At 43.0% G+C, this 16,392-nt stretch overlaps 1 protein-coding gene across 1 annotated transcript in view; it reads right to left on the reverse strand.

Annotated features, from left to right (window-relative positions):
• Positions 1-4,561: 4,561 nt before the first annotated feature.
• The window catches only part of ADAMTS16 (ADAM metallopeptidase with thrombospondin type 1 motif 16), a 185,039-nt gene continuing 173,208 nt past the window's right edge, over positions 4,562-16,392 (reverse strand). The window contains exons 22-23 of the mRNA XM_090039162.1: positions 9,498-9,645; positions 4,562-6,741 (exon numbers count right to left, since the gene is read on the reverse strand). Of these exons, the coding sequence (XP_089895288.1) occupies positions 6,626-6,741; positions 9,498-9,645 (264 nt within the window). The 3' untranslated portion in view covers positions 4,562-6,625. The remainder of the gene's footprint in view (positions 6,742-9,497; positions 9,646-16,392) is intronic.

The raw sequence follows: 16,392 nt of genomic DNA on the forward strand, positions 1-16,392 counted from the left end.
CAGCAGGGTGTGCGCACAACATGGGGGTTTAATCAGCCCTAAATTGAAGCAGCGTTTTTGAAAACCCACCACTTCAATTTAGGGCTCCCATTTCATTTACACGTGCACCTAGATACAATCTCTGAAATTATCTATCTAGTAAGAATATATTTGAGGAAGATACCAGTACTCATTAGGGAGCATTTTGGTCCTCCTTTTTAACTAAATTCCTGACAATAAACCACTGGATGAAAAACTTTGTATCCTGGTCTCATATAATAAGATCTGTGGTACAGCCCTAGATACTTTGACTGGTTTTCAGCTATGATATATAAATTTAGCTGTAGACCAAACTCACAGCTTGAAACTTCACCAGCATAATGACAGGGGATGTGATGTTGATGAAGAAGCCATCTTTTGAATTGGACTGAAATTCAATACGTTAACAACCACTTAATAAAGGTGCAGTAGTAGTGGTGGAGTTAACCCTGAAGTCTTGGCCAAAGTCCAGTTCTTGTAATGCTGTTTTATAGATTTCATATTTCCATTTGGATATAGGAATGTTCTTCATTCCTTGCTCTGTTCTGTAACAGCTGCTGTAGTCCAAGATAAACGTGGTATAATTATTCTTTTATATTCCATACTTGTGCCACAGGAAAGACCACTTTAGAGCAGATTGTGTGTAATGTGATTTGAAATCCTTAGATGTAAGATGGCTTGGGTTTCCACTGCTCAAAAATCATAAGTTTTAACAACAGGGCAATGTCTCCAAGTGATATAACCCACCTCCTGCTACAATTCCTGGATGTCTCTGATTTTTAAGGAGGGTAGTAAAACTTTTATTCCTATTGATCCTGTCTTACAAGGAGTTAACATGTCATTAAATCCCTCCTAGAGCTCCTAAATGCAGCTGCACTATTTTGTGGAAAAGAAGAAGAATTCCAAATCTAACGGACTAACTGAAAGAAGTCAGACATACTGCAATTAATTTCATTGCTCCTTGGAGAACATTTGAACCCTGGCCCATTTATCTTTTGGTTTTCAGATAAGGACTTGTGAGTATAATGTATAGACACCCAAGTTTCAGCATTCTGCTGAAACTTCTGAGGGGCCCCACATTTGGTCATGGCATGGTAGTTTCAAAGACAGGGGAGTGGATTTTTGCCCACCAACCTTGACTGATGTATGGTCCCCTAAGTCATTCATTGCCTTCTTTGGACACAAAAATAGCAGCCACTGCTCTCTCAGCTGTTGTGCCAGTGCCGGCAGCTTGTCTGTAACCATTGCCCTGGATGCCACTGATGCTCATAGTGCAGAGCTGCAGCTGCTGTTCCTACTGCTGACAGAAGCTCTTTCTACTTCAGACCATATCAGAGGGTGGATATCAGAGGAAAGGACTCTAAGGGGTCCTTTCCCCTCACTAGTGGCCAATTTCAGAAAGTGTCAGAGGCTGGGCCATTCTTCCCTCTGCCCTGCTGCTTCAGCTTCTATGTCCTTGGGTACTAAGTACCTAAATTCACTCCGGGCAGTAGTTTTTCTCCTTAAACCTGCATTAGCTCATAGGATTTAGAAATGGCAACCAAACTCTCCAACAGAGGTACCTGATTTTCCAAAACCAATATTATGTTGCTTACTGAGTTGTTTTGTGCATCAGGGTAGTTTCTAAATTAACTTACATAGTATGGCACGTACAAGCTGATGGGAAGTGTGCAATCCCTCTACTCCAGAATGAAGAATTATTTGATTTGCAGAAGTTAGGAACTCCACCATCTTCCCCAGCCAAAATTTTTGGTGTTTTTGAATGAAAAATAGTGTGTTTGTAAAAGAAAAATAATACCAGCCTGACCCAAAGCCAATTGAAGTCAATGAAAGGATTCAGTGACTTGGGATCAGACCCTAAGTTAGCAGAGGTACAAACAGCATTTACTTTACAGCCGGAATGTATAAACTCTGCAAGACCTCTGCTTAAACAGGCACCTGAAACAATCTCAAAGATTCAAAAAGCCACAATGACTAACTCCAAAGTTTTCCACCAGCTCTTATCAGTTTGTCTTGTGCACCAGATCTTTTCCAGACCGATGAGGGAAAAAAAACTAAAGGTTTCAAACCAACCCATATTTCAGCAATAGATTTCCCCTGCCCCCAAAAGTAAGACTTTTCAAGAAATAAAATACACCTCATTTTTCAAACTCCCATATCTTAGAAAAGCTTTGTCTGGTTAACCTCAAAATCTCTCCTCAAATTCTTTTCTCTTGAAACTTCAAAACATAAAGCATAATTTGGAAGATGCATGTACTCTTCGGAGAAGTGGAAAGGAGTGCATAGGAAAAATCAGGTTTACAATGAATATCAATCCCCTTTAGTACTGAAGGATGACAAGTAACTTCATGGATAAACTTCTGTCACACATCATGTTAATATAAAATGGATAGCTTTCTAAATTGAAACTTACTTTTTCCTGCATAGATACATTTTGGGCAATTCTATGGCAAGCAGCTGCTGCTTTCTTTTCTTCCATTTTCTTTCCTCTTCTTTTTTCTTGTCTTGATCTTACCATGAAAGATCATTAGCTTTTGAAAGGGCTAGCACAACGGTGGGGTTTTGACTTGCCCCAGGTGGTAGTGCAGAGAAAGGGAGCATCATTCTTCAGTATGTGGGTACAAGGTTTTGCCAGCTTTAGCTCAGAATTGCCTTTCCAGTCTGCTGATCTGATGTGGAAGGAAAACTGCCGGCAGGTGGTCAGGTCCAATACCACCTTCCTTCTCCTCGGAACAAAGACGCTCGCTGTTCCATTCTTGGCGCAGTCTGAAGTAGAGTCTCCCCCAGGTTGTTTCTAAGGCCTCATCCTTTACCCAAAGCCAGAAAAGTCTCAAAGTAGCCCTGATATTGGATTACTTAAGAGAACCTAACTTTATTATGATGTTCCTTCAGGGCATTTCATATAGTATTCATATAGCTTAAGCTGTCAAGATCAGTTAAATTTGCTTAAAATTGAAACAAGGGGCAGTAACAAAGGAATCTGCAACACACCTGGGGTTGTTTTGATTACAGTTCCCTTGCATTTGAGACTCACGTCTCATCCGATCTGCTGCAGAGTACATTTGTTAACCCTCCGAGTAAGATTCAAAAGCCTGTCTTTTTCATTGTTTGTGAAGGCTGTAAATAAGGATATTGACTGAAGTGGATATGCTTCTGAGCAGTTTTTTGTTCATATTGTGATTTTTACTTTAGGGTGTAGCTGCCTATCACCGTATCTTAAAAAAAATATGTACTTATTTCTAATGTTTTTGTCTTCTGTCTAGAGAAATCAAATGTCAGTCTAGAAATGGAATGTAATCCCACTGGGTAGAAGCTGCAATGACCAAATTAAATCTTTGCTTTGAAGATGAATCTTCAGTAAGTATACTCCTTTTTATAATGTTCAGCGTAAAATATATTAGTCTCCAGAATAATCGGAAAACACAACAGAAGTCATATTGGTGACGTATTGAAAAGACCTATCCCTAAGCACAGGAGTAACCAGTATAGGCAACGTCATAACCAACAACAGCTCATACCAAAACCAATAAATTGACTCTCACTGGATGTATATGAACTGATCAACATGAGCACACTAGAATTTAGTCTTGCCAAGCCCAAGGATTTCTCACGTACATCATGCAACTATCATCAGTTTGAGCTCTTTGATTACATTTCAGATGTGCATGATTTCTTCAAGGGGTGCAGTTAGCTTAAAAAGCATTTTCTTGATCATCAAGTTTCTCCCCTGTGTATCAATGCCTTAAGACTAGTCAAATGGAAGGAATTATAAAATCTAGTTCTTAGCAATTTAGACATCTTATTTACCTTCCCCCACCCACATTCATCATGCAATACTCGAGTTCAGTTTCTGCCTGCCACGTACTAGCAAAAACACTGTAAAGTTTGAGTACAGACACTTCAAGGAAATATATAAATCTGAAAAAAAAGGATTTTCATTGATTCTTTTTAGAAACAAATTAATCTACCGTTCATGCTGTGGTTAAGTAAAATGTGAATAGGTTACTGCCAACTGCTGTCAAACATGACAGTGCATATCAACTGTATTGAATTTACAACTCTAACTAAATTGACAATTTGGCTCAAAGCTTTAGTTTTGCCTTACCCAGGTAAAACTTCCATGAATGTCAATGATCAATGTGTCTGAATGAGGAATACAGGACTGAGTCCAAACTACTGCCTTTTGAAGACAGTGGTAACTTGCTCCTTAGGGAGTAAGGAGGGTGTTTGGCAAGTGCAGATCAGTCTAGCAAGCTCTCCGTCACGCTCTGCTGAAACCTTCAGCACAAAGAACATGTTGCGGAAGAAGATCCAAAACTCTGTTTAGGGTTCTTTGCACAACAAAGTCACTGAAAGTGTAATCTCAGCCCCAGCCATTAAGTGATGAAAAGTTATCAGAACAAGCACTGCAATAAAAGTATCCTAAAATTTCAGAAAATATATATGCAGATGTCCATTCAGAGTGATATCACACCACAATTTTTTTTTCAAAGAAGCACCATTGCTGTAATATAGCAAAGTGAAATATTAAGATGTGCAGCTTTTTTATTGTAAAATGGCATTCATTTTGAATGGATACTGAAAAAACAAACAAACGGTTTTTAGCTTTACAAAGTATACTATTAAGCAGGCCTCTAGTGTAGTAGTACCTTACATTTTAATATGAACAACATGGTTTTGGTATAATCAGCTGCTTAAACAACACTGGCATGGAACAAATTGTTTTGTAGTTATGGCAAAGCATATAAAAAGTTTAAATAAGAACACTCATTTGTAAATAACAAAGAAAAGTATTCCCTGGTTTGTGAATCTAGAAGGGGGAAGAAAGCACCTTTTGAATTATTTTAGTTCCCCCTTCCCACCACCTCTAAGTAGAGCTTGCGTTCTTCCATGGCCTAAGTGCCTCAAGTATGTTCACTTTAATTAAAATAGTTTTAATTTTCATGGGGTTCTTGAAGACCCTAATCAAAGAAAACACAGACACTCTTACTGAAATTCATATTCAGAGCTGGCTACATACAGCTGCAGAGGTACTCACTCTTTAATGACTGTTAGACTAGGGACAAAAATTACATATAAACCAGTATGCGATTGAAAACTTGTTCAAATCTGTAACACAACAGAAGTTCAGTGCACATAAACCACTTTCAAAATGGCCAAAACTGGTTTAAGATAAACCTGGATGGGTGTAGTATCAGAATTAACTGATTTAGGTTAAGTTTTATTGAACTTGTTACCCAGATCCCCTCCAGTTTCAAGTTACCTAACAGTCCCCCAGGATCCCAGGATGCTTTGCGCCTCCTCTACAAACTCCCTGTCACAGGGTAGGCGGGTTAGCTTTGGCCCAATCTGTCTGCTCCAGCAGAGCAGAGAGGCATGCTCTAGCACACCCTGGCTTCTGGCCTGAGCCACTGCAGGCATGTGGCTGCATTTTCAGAATCAAAAGTGAATGTCTGTTCACTTGCTTATCAGTTCAATCTATGCAGCTTAAACTAACCTGCGAAGAGTGAATCAATTCGGCCTCTGGCTTTTTGACTGTCTGTACATAGCCTTAAAATAGCTCAAAGTATTACACAACAGATGACTGCTCAAGGGAAGCTGAGGTAAAATGAGAGTGCAGACAAAAGTGACAATTTTTGCTTGATCTGGCCCCAGAAAGCAGTCTACAGTCGTGAACAAACACAAGTGCATGGCTGTAGACTTCTTTAGCAAAAATCGGAATAGAGCGTATTCTGTAACTGTAAAACAAAGTGTGTTCTGTAACGTGTGCCTCCCAGCCTGTTGCTATTTTCAGAATGGGAGGGGGTAAAAGTTTTCAGTTTGGTCTGAGGTTTTTACAGCCCATGCTGAAGGGTGGGGTGGGTGGATTGAAGCCCACCTGAGGTGGGAAGGCTCCAATCCACCCATCCCACCCTCCAGCGCTGGCTGGGGAACCCCAAGAACAAGTTCCCTCTGTTCCCTTTCCTCCCTCCCATTCTGAAAGCAGTGTCCAGGCTGGGAGGCAGTAGCGGTGTTGCTACAGGGACTGGGCTGCAGGCTCATAGCAAGCAACTGGAATCCCCAACTCCCAGACCGAACAGCCAACTTCTATTTGGTCCAAGGGATCATTTTAACTGAGAGCACTTCCTGGAAAGTGCTATGAGTTGCAATGGGGAGCTGCTCTTATGTCTGCGCCCTGAGTGTTCTAATGCACTTTTACTTATTGTTTTAACTTTTTCTCCTCCAGAAATCTTCTTCCCAGTTATCTGTTCATAACAGCACCCATATCATGCAAAGATCAGCTCTTTAGATGATTTTAAAATATTCTCTATAAAAAAAATTAACTGTGCTTTTTCCACTTCTTTACCTTTTCCCAGAAATGGGACCCTGCAAATAGACAGTGTTGTAGCTCCTATAAGAATACTGCAAAATATTTAAAGGCCTCCCCAGTAGTGCACGTCCATGTCGGTTTTTAGGCCCACAGTTTAAAATAAGAGAGAGAGAGAGAGAGAGAGAGATGAGTATCATTATTCTTCAAATTCCCATCTTCATTAGGCACAGCCCAACTTAGAATGTGCAGCTCATTTTGTATTAAAAATATACTTTGTTTATAGTATCCAGTCTTCATTTATAAATTTGATTTAGAACAAGATTTGCAGCATTGTTTGCCATAAAACTTGTGGTTGCAAACTCCGTGCTGTGGAACCAAATAGCACCAATTGAAGTAGTCCTTGCAGAAGGTATCTGAAAGAAGAAAAACAGAGGTTAGGCAGAATTACTAGTATACTGTATAAAGTACAGAATTATCCCTTCCTGGACCTGATTACTAGGCGTAAGAGAAAGAAAGCCTTAAAGGCACCTAAAAGAAAATGTCGATTTTCTTGCAAGAGAATCTAAAAGATTCACAAAGATTAGGGTTCAAAGGATATTTACATTGACTGAATCAGATCTCTTGCATAACACAGGCCATCAAACCTCACCCAGTAACCTCTGCATCAGGCCTATGACTTTTTGTGGAGCAGTAACAAGTTTTAGAAAGGCATTGGATCTTCATTTGAAGATTGGGGGCATTTGTACGTTTGTGCCGCAGTACCAGGTGCTTTTAAAAGCACCCAGAGCTGCAGCGCTGTATTTATATAAACAGGGAAACACAATGAAGGTGTTTTAGTTCAACAGAGCAGCACCGCCATTTTCTCCATGCTGACGCGCATTTCTCCATTTATACAATTGCACATGACACAGCTCCGTGTGTGTCAGCTCGCATGCAGAGCAGACTCAGTTAAATTAGCCTGCTCTGACGTGCTGGATCTCCGGTGCCTTGCAGCACAAAAAAGGATGTGTATAAATGCCCTAAATGTTAGAGAATCCACCATATCCCTTGGTCAATTGCTCCCATGGAGCAGTCAAGGCAAGCTCACAACCTCTGTTACATCCGGTGCATTCTGAATAAGCCTTTTCTTGTATAAAGCATAGCATGAGATCCAGAGTATCACCCTTCACATTACACAAGATGCCCTGCCATTAGGATTCTTTAACAAGTTATGATAAATTCCCTTCTTCTTTCAGAAAAAAATCCCTCCCAATTCATGAGGATGTTCCTCATCAGCAAAGTCTACATACTTGACAGAGGCCTGGGAAGTTGGTACAGTATTTCTGGAGTTCCCAGTTGTTCTGGGGTCTTGGGCTACATGTGGACCAAACTGAAAAGTTAGAGTCATCAGCAGTATCAAACAGTGAAGATGACAAGTCCTAGCATTGCTTTAGTGTTCAAAAAGACCCTTACAACTGACCAATTGAAAAATCTGCATGCTTTCTCTGCTCAGCCAATTTTTCCAATTTCTAGGCTTGTTCCCAATTTGCAAATCTAGGCTGCCCCCTGTAGGTGCTTTTGCTTGATAACAAGACTGAAATTGTAGTTAGAATAGCCCAAACTGTTCACCTAGCCACCACAGTGGATACTTTATTTTTCTCTACTGGGCAAAAAGAGGAGCTAAGGAAACCCAAAGTGGGAACTGAATAAAGTAATACATGTTTAGTTTCCACCCACATGGATGTGAGGGTAACCAGAAGAGTTTCTCTAATCCAAGTAGCTTTCCTTAAGTATATCTACTAAACAGCAGCCAGTAATAACTAATATTTTTATGCTTCAGATTTCCTTCCCATTCAGTTCTGATCTTGGCTATTTCCAGCCACTGGAAACTGGACCTTTTAAAGCACCGAGTTAGCACTGGGAAAAGACCTATTACAATTTTCCATAGTAGCTTATGGTCTTATCTCAGGGCTCTTCCTTTTGGGAGCTCCTCTTTGGTACTCTGTTCCCCACAAAAAATTCTGCTAATAAATTCTTCCCTTCACCCTTCCACACGGGCTGCATTTTCACTGTGTCATGACTATTATACTGCCAGATGTAGGATTTCCAGTTTGGATTGGCCATTGCTGGTTTTTTTATCACCATCTCATAACTCTAAAATGAATAGTCTCTAGAACACATTTGTACACAAGTCTCCATCCTACCCCGCCTTCATTATTATCCCTCCATTTTCCCCCCTCAAAAATTGTCAGTATAGACAGGGCTATACAGTGTAACTTTGGTTAACTGGAACTAATTTACCCTAAAGTCTGCCTAATTTCACACCAGCTATATTAAACTGCAAAACACCACTCAATTCATAGCCAAACATCTGTTTATTCAAATATTTTGGGTGTCTAGTTTATGAGGGTCCAGCTGTATATGAGCAACTGTCATGGGAATGGGAATGAATATATGATTCTGACAAAGATTCAGTTATGTAGGGTCTTGAACGTAGGAACGTGAGACAGGACCATTGTCAAGATGTCTTATTTTTAAGGGATAAACTTTGGTTAGAACAGGTTTCCCCTAGAAATATCTGAGAGGGGGAACCAGGATAGGAAGAGAAAAATGTTGTAAGGAGATCTTTATGAAGGTTCTCTTAAATCAGGGGTTGGCAACCTATGGCTTGCAGACCAGGTTTGGATCACAGACTTACTGAATCCAGCTCATGTGGCTTCCCCTGTGCTATGGTGAGGAGGAATGACGGTGGCTGTGACTGTGTCCTAGCACCTACCCACCCACCACTGATCCAAGTTGGGTCATTCCAGCTCACAGCCTGAAAACGTTGACAGCTGTTGCCTTAAATCATTGATTGGGTGAGAGAAGGGAAATGGGTCCCCTTGTAATAAGCTGTGATTCCACCTTCATAGTCCAGCAGTTCTCAAGATCCACAGATAACAAGGGCCATTTGCTAGCAAGCCCATGCTGCTACAGTAGCTATGGTTCCCTTTGCTCTGAGCATGGGACCACAGGTGGAAAAGAGAAGAGTCATTTGGTTCACAGACTCAATCTCACATACAGCCTGACATGGGATCTCATTGCAAATGTCTGAATTGACACACCAGCCTACTCCGCTGACAGGTACAGCAGCAGCATTAAGGGAAATGCAGAGCTCCAAGTTGGACAAGAATGCAGTCTTTGTAGTTACCTTTCTTTTCAGGAATGGGACAGAAGTTTGTGTTGCAGGCTTGGGAGGTGATAGGCTTCTGGTGCGGGGGACAGCCCATGGCTGGTCTGCCAGATGCCAGGCATTGCACAGACCGCACTTGCACACCACCACCACAGGTTGCTGTGCACTGTAAGGCAGAAAACAGTGAATGAGCTACACCTGTTGTATTCCCACCTGAGACAACACTGGTAAGCGTTTAAAGGAAGAATAGAAGGACCTGACATTGGGATGGAGTCTGTGATGACATACACAGGGGATCAGATTAGAGATCCTGAACAACTTGGCCAAAATTCAAATAGAAAAAGCAAAATTGTGTTACTTGCAAGATGAGGCTAACTATGTTCATTTTATGGGTGTAATTTTGCAGGCACAAGTTTTGTAGGAGCAAACTGTGCTCCCTTAAAGGAACCCAAAGCTGGAGGACTTTGCCACTTAAAAGCAGAGATGGAATTTGGGGATGAGATTTCCCTAAATGCACAACCAACAGAAATCTCAATGCCTTCCAATGGACCGATGCTACTACACTGTTTAGTTTTATTCACACAAGAATTATGACCAGTAGGGTCTGGATCACAGCTCCATGAATCTTTTGTGTTGGACATAATTTGGAAAGATTCAATTCAGTGAATCTTTCCTATTCAAAGCCTCTGATAAAGTGCTTAAATTCAAGAATGTCATTTAGTTCAATGATGCTAATAGGATGGGAGCATTTACAGTTTTTGTTTGTTTTACATACAACATGCACCCAAGTAAGACACACACCTTGATTTTGGAAGGCAAAATGTAGGAAAAAAAGATATTTTCCAGAGTCATGACTGAGAGAACTGATTGCTTGTAACAGGTCATTTGCCCTCAGTCAGCTAACTGGCTACTTCAAGCTACGGTGCCTTTCACAGCCTCTGCCAAATTGGCAGCAGCTTTTGACTGCTCAGCCAAAAAACTACTGCCAATTTGGCAGAGGCTGTGAGAGGGTTAAGCTGGATCCCACCCCTGTTGCTTGCTGGCTCAAAGAGAAGCAAGAGCATCTCCATGCTTCTCTTCTGGTAATGAAAATCTGCTTCCCCACTTAAGACAAACATCCCAATTTTGAAAGGCTATTCTTTGAGGGAAAGGTGCATGTAGTATGCAAGTAGATATTTAAGTTCTTTGTTGAATCGGAAACTAATTCCCATACAGCTAACTTTGTGCCTATATATGCATTCCAGTTTTTGCTGGGCAAAATGCTGTGCAGGTTGTTTCAGTTCCCTTGTAGATATTTCAGTGCTATGATAAATATATTAAGGGTGTGCAAAATGGGCCATATTCAATTCTGATTTGGCCTAAATCAGGGACAGTGATTCAATTTGTTGATTCAGATTACTGTCCGTGATTCAATTTGGCCAGATTCAAATCTGAAGATTTGAAGCTGATTCGGAGAATTAGTGATTTAGACATAGACACAGCTTTAAATGTTTTTTCTACATACCTCGAGGTACCAGCTGTGACTTGTGAATGCTGCAATGCTGGGGTGGATGGAGCGTCCCACAGGAGTGCGAGGGGGTCCCCCTGTGTGCTTGGTGGCAAACCTGGAAATGGACCAGAAGTACTTCTGGTCCATTTCCAGGTCCGCCAGGGAGCATGCGGGGGGGGGGGGTGGAAGAGGGTGCCCCCTCTGGCTTGCTCCCCCAGACGCAGGAGGCACCAGTAGCCGAGCTGGAGAGGCATGGGGAGGATGGGGCCCGGTGCGTTCCCCAGCAGACCCAGAAGCAGACCAGAACTGTTTCTGGTACACTTCTGGTTCTGCTGCCAAGAGGGCTGGAACACCCCACATGCTTCTGTGGGATGCTCACAGCAAACGTTTAGTACATTTTGAAAATGTATGAAAAATAACTGTGAATAATGTTTGTTAATTAAACTTGCTTGCAGCCTTGTTCTCAGATACTCACTGATCACAAGGCATGGAAGATTCAACTGGTGGATGGGAGTCCTCCTAAGGACAGGGGTGTTGCAGAAAGTTGCATTGATGACTCATTAAGGCTTTGATCTAAAGCCCACTGAAATCAAAGGCTTTGGATAAACCACTGTGTGCTACTCTTTCCTGAGTCAGTACTAAGCTGACACTTCAGCATAGTGCTTTGGTTACATGTTTGTTTACATAGTTATTTGTTACATAGTGCTTTGGTTTGCTAGAGTTGCTGTCTTTCAGATTTTCCATAAAGCTAATGACTTACCTACTCAAGGTTATTATGATTTTTTTTTTTAAAAGAGAGGAAGTTAACTCCTATGTCTTGGTCAAATTCCATCCAGATAACTACATTTTGATTACTGCACTTATATTCCTAGGGAATTTCAAACCCAGTTCCTGCCTTAAACAGCTCTGCAGTGGCTCTTCAGTCTTACATAGTTATTGCATCCCAGTTAAATGGTGTCAGATGGGAGTCTCACAGGGCTGTTGGGAGGCTCAGTTAACAAATGCTCACAGATGAACAGTGCTGGGTGAAAAAAATGAAAAAACGTCTGTTTATGGACCTTTTGATGCTGCTGGCTCACATCGATTCAACATGATCATAAAACCAGAACTATATGGCTAATCAAGTTCAACATGAAAATGTGCACAGAATCATGTGAAACCTAACCAAAGAGCTTATGAACAACAGGTAAAGCAAATAACAGAACTCAAATTAAAAGACACATATTGGATGATGTTTTGAAAAGCTTTGTATAGGCACCTGTTAACTCAGTCTAACAAAGCAAATACATATCTGAAAAAGAGATGTGGCAAGATGCAAGTAGTTTACTAAATGATAAATAACACCTGTCAAAGACTTAGCATAAATACCTTCTCCCTTTTCAGGTGATACTTAGCTTGGAGGTAAAAAGCATTTTTTTTCTTTTGGTAGTGTTAGAGCAGCGGTAGGCAATTATTTGGGCTGGAGGGCCCCTGAAGGAGTTTGGGTGAGCTGTTGTGGACTGGGGGAGGATGCTGACCCAACCCGACATGGCAGTGGGGAAGGCGAGGGGGAATTGATCCTAACTGGCCCCAGACCCATGCACCCTGCACCCATCACTGGGAGTGCTGAATGGAGAGGATGGGTGAGTGAGGTGTCCATGAAGCCAGCCTGGGCCCCTGCAGGCAGGGTGTCCTTGGCCTAGTGGATGTGATGGGGCTGCTAGCTGGAAGGGACTGGCATCTGGGAGTGGGAGCAGTGAGTGGAACCAAGGTTGGGATCGGGGGTAATAATATGGGGCAAGGGGCCAGGGCAGAGCTGCGATTCATTCCCTACACATACCTGCTATGGGCACCACTTCCATGGGGGAGCGGAATATAGCTCTGCTCTGGGACCAGCCCCAGCCCCACCCCGCTACCTGTCCTGCTCCCAGATGCTGGCCCCTATCTGCCCATGGCCCCATCCCATCCACCTGACCAAAGCATGCCCTACCCATGAGAGTCCCAGGCTGGTCTCCATCAAGACTCAACCTTCTCTTTCTGTTTAGTGCCCCCAGAGATGGGTGCCAGGCAGATAAGCCAGGGTGTCTGGGCAGCGGGGCTGGGTCTGATAGCAGTGGAGACACTGGCAGTGAGAGCTGGGCAGAGTGAACTGCTGCTGTGGGGGCTACTGGGAAGCCAAATCTGGCCACTGTGCTGATCCTGCCATGACACGTGCCATAACCCAGGTTACCCACATGGAACCCACCACAGGCCCTACAGAATTCCCTGGTGAGCCATGGGTCATATTTTGCCAATCCCTGTGATGCTATAGCCATGTGGTCCAGGAATTAAGCACAAGGCAAGGATTTCTAAGGGTGATGTCTTTTGCTGGACCAAGTGGGAATAGAGCTAGACAAGCTTTTGAATGCTTTGCCAATACTGGGAGATTAAGGCCCACCAAAAGGGAGAACGGTCATTATCACATTCTTGTTCTTCCAATAATCAGCTTCTTTTCTCCTGCTAATTGTTGCCTGCTACACCTGGGAATTTCTCTGCTGTCTCTTCCAACTGCTTTTGACTATGCCATGCTGTACTGGCTTTAACTCTTCAAAAGAGGAATGTCTCACATTTAAAAACTTGTCTAACTCTATCCCAACCATCAGAAATGTAGGGATGTGGAAGGGTGCTGGAGCAAAATGGAATTGGCAACTTCCAGTTGCAACTGCAATTATGAAAGTAAATGCATGGCTGCCACTTTTTTGTTGCCTCTTTCCTCCCAGGTCAGCACGCAGAATGGTTGCCTTTTTTGCCCCCCACTAGTTATGCCAACTATACAGTTGATCCAATAAAAGATATCACCCTAAGAAATCCTTTTCTTTTTGTCATTTTTACAGAAAAGAAATTGCAGGGCCCTAAAATTAAAACTTAGAAACCAAGATATTCATAAATTAAAACATTGTGACTAGCTGACTCCTCTATTTTTGTTTTGGTTTTTTGCAGGGAGGGTGGAGTTCTCCATAAGATGGGCTGGCCTTTTGAAATCTAAATAAAGCACTTCAGGTACAATCCAGAAGTAGAAACTGCAGGCATCTAAAAATGGTACTTACACAAAGTGAACGCAGTTCAGTCCAAAAAAATATATTGAAGAAACTCTGCCAAAGGTCACCAAATCCTGGAGGCACCTGAATTCTTTGATGCCTCCATTTAGGATTGCAAAATTCCATGGGCATGCATAGAACTGGCCCAGTCCAAGCAGCTTGTGTTTGACTCCTGTCCACTCTCCACTCTAAGTCAGAACAAAGATGGGAATGTACCTAGACACTCCCAATGTCCCTGGAGGGCCTGATCTGCTGGGTGTGCTCTCAGGATAGCATTCTATTCTTTCCTGGTCATCAAAATGGCCATATTTGATGCTTACACATCCAGGGGTATTCTATTCCCTGATATGTAGCCCTTCACACAAGGAGAATTACAGTCATGCCTAGTGAGTGTGTGCCGTAGCAGCTATAACCCTGGACAAGTAAGTTCCAAAAACACCCTATAAGTATTTTAAAAATGGCCACATAGATGACCAGGAAAAAATAGGCTCACTTAGGGTGGCATTCTTATTCATACAGGCAGCACTGCCATGCCATACCCACAGGCACATTTGTTTTAAAAGGTTGTCATCACTTTTTACGTGGCAGTCTAGTGGTTAGACTAGGCCTGGATTCAATGCCCTCTTCAGCCTGCTAGTGTTCAAAACTTTATCTTCTATCTCTGAGGAGAGTCCTCACCACCAGGCTACAGACTATATTGGGATGATGCTATTCTGCCCCCTTTCTCATCTAGTGGAGAAAGGAATGCAGAAATCATGAGGCCAGAAAGAAAACAAGGACTGTAGTTTAGCAGTGAGGTCTCTCTACTGGGACATGGTCAATTCTGGGTTCTTGTCTGCTCCATGGAACATTTATGTATTTTGCACTAAAGAGTCATTGCATAAAAGACCCAGAAATAATTCTGGGAGCAGGAACAAGAACCCAGATTTTAGCTGGGAATGGAGGGGAAGGGGGAGTATCCTAACCAGCAGGCTACAGATCCAGGCCTTCCAATTACCTGTTCTTCTCCTCGTTGAATGACTCTTGCATTCTTAGCTGCCTTGAACTTCTCTTCAGCTAGAAGGATGGCTCCATATACCCTTCTGTGTAATTTATTTGTAAGGAGAAACTCAAAAGGGGTGGGGGTGTAGCTCTCTATGTGAAGAAAAGCTACATGTCCCTGCAAGCTGATGTTGGTGACTGGCATGGACAGCTAGAGACCCTCTGGGTAAAAATTCATGGGGAATACGGCACAGGGAACACAACGTTGGGAGTCTACTACAGACCTCCCACTCAAAGTCCCAAGCTTGACCAGGAGTTCGCCCGGGAACTGACTGAGGCCGCTTGCTCCAGGACCTTGGTTGTCATGGGTGACTTCAATTACCCGGACATCTCGTGGGAAGATCACTCAGCAAAATCCGAGCGGTCGCAAAGCTTTCTCTCATGCATGGATGACCTCTACCTGACTCAAGAAGTCTATGGGCCAACGAGAGGCAAAGCGCTGCTCGACCTGGTACTGGCTACGGGGGACGACCTAATCGGCGACCTAGTGATTGATGGGAAGCTGGGTGACAGCAACCATGAGCTGATCACCTTCACCATCCGCCATAAAGCTGGCAAGTCAGTCAGCAACACAGAAGTCCTTGACTTCAGAAAAGCTGACTTTGACAAGCTCAAGGGGCTTGTCGGTCAGGCCCTTAGGGACCATGACCCCAGGGAGATGGGAGTTCAAGAAGAGTGGTTGCTTCTCAAGGAAGCAATCCTCAATGCACAAGCTAAATCTATTCCAACATGGAGGAAAGGCAGCAAGAAGGCACAGCAGCCCTCCTGGCTCTCCAGGGACCTAGTGGACCTCCTGCAGCTAAAAAGGAAAGCCTACAAAGGATGGAGGATGGGATTCACCTCCAAGGAGGATTATTCTGCACTGGTACGGTCCTGCAAGGAGCAAACCAGGAAAGCCAAGGCTGCAACTGAACTCTAACTAGCTTCAAGCATCAAGGACAACAAAAAGTGCTTTTTCAGATATGTGGGGAGCCGGAGGAAAAGCAAGGGCAACGTTGGACCCCTGCTAAACCAGATGGGGCAACTGACAACTGACGCCCAGGAAAAAGCCAACCTATTAAATAGGTACTTTGCGTCAGTCTTTCATCAGTCCCATGGGATGCCCATGCCTGCTATGGGACAGGGAGATCCGGGTGATGGGGATCCCCTACCCTCCATAAATGCTGACCTCATGAAGGAACATCTTGAGAAGCCGGATACCTTCAAGTCAGCCGGCCCTGACAATCTGCACCCCAGGGTACTCAAGGAGCTGGCGCTCTGGTGTAGTGCCTGAAGACTGGAAGAAGGCCAATGTGGTGCTGATCTTCAAGAAAGGGAGGAGAGTGGA

The sequence above is a fragment of the Crocodylus siamensis genome, chromosome 3, assembly GCF_052110815.1.
Source record: "Crocodylus siamensis isolate JL-2025a chromosome 3, ASM5211081v1, whole genome shotgun sequence".
NCBI lineage: Eukaryota > Metazoa > Chordata > Crocodylia > Crocodylidae > Crocodylus > Crocodylus siamensis.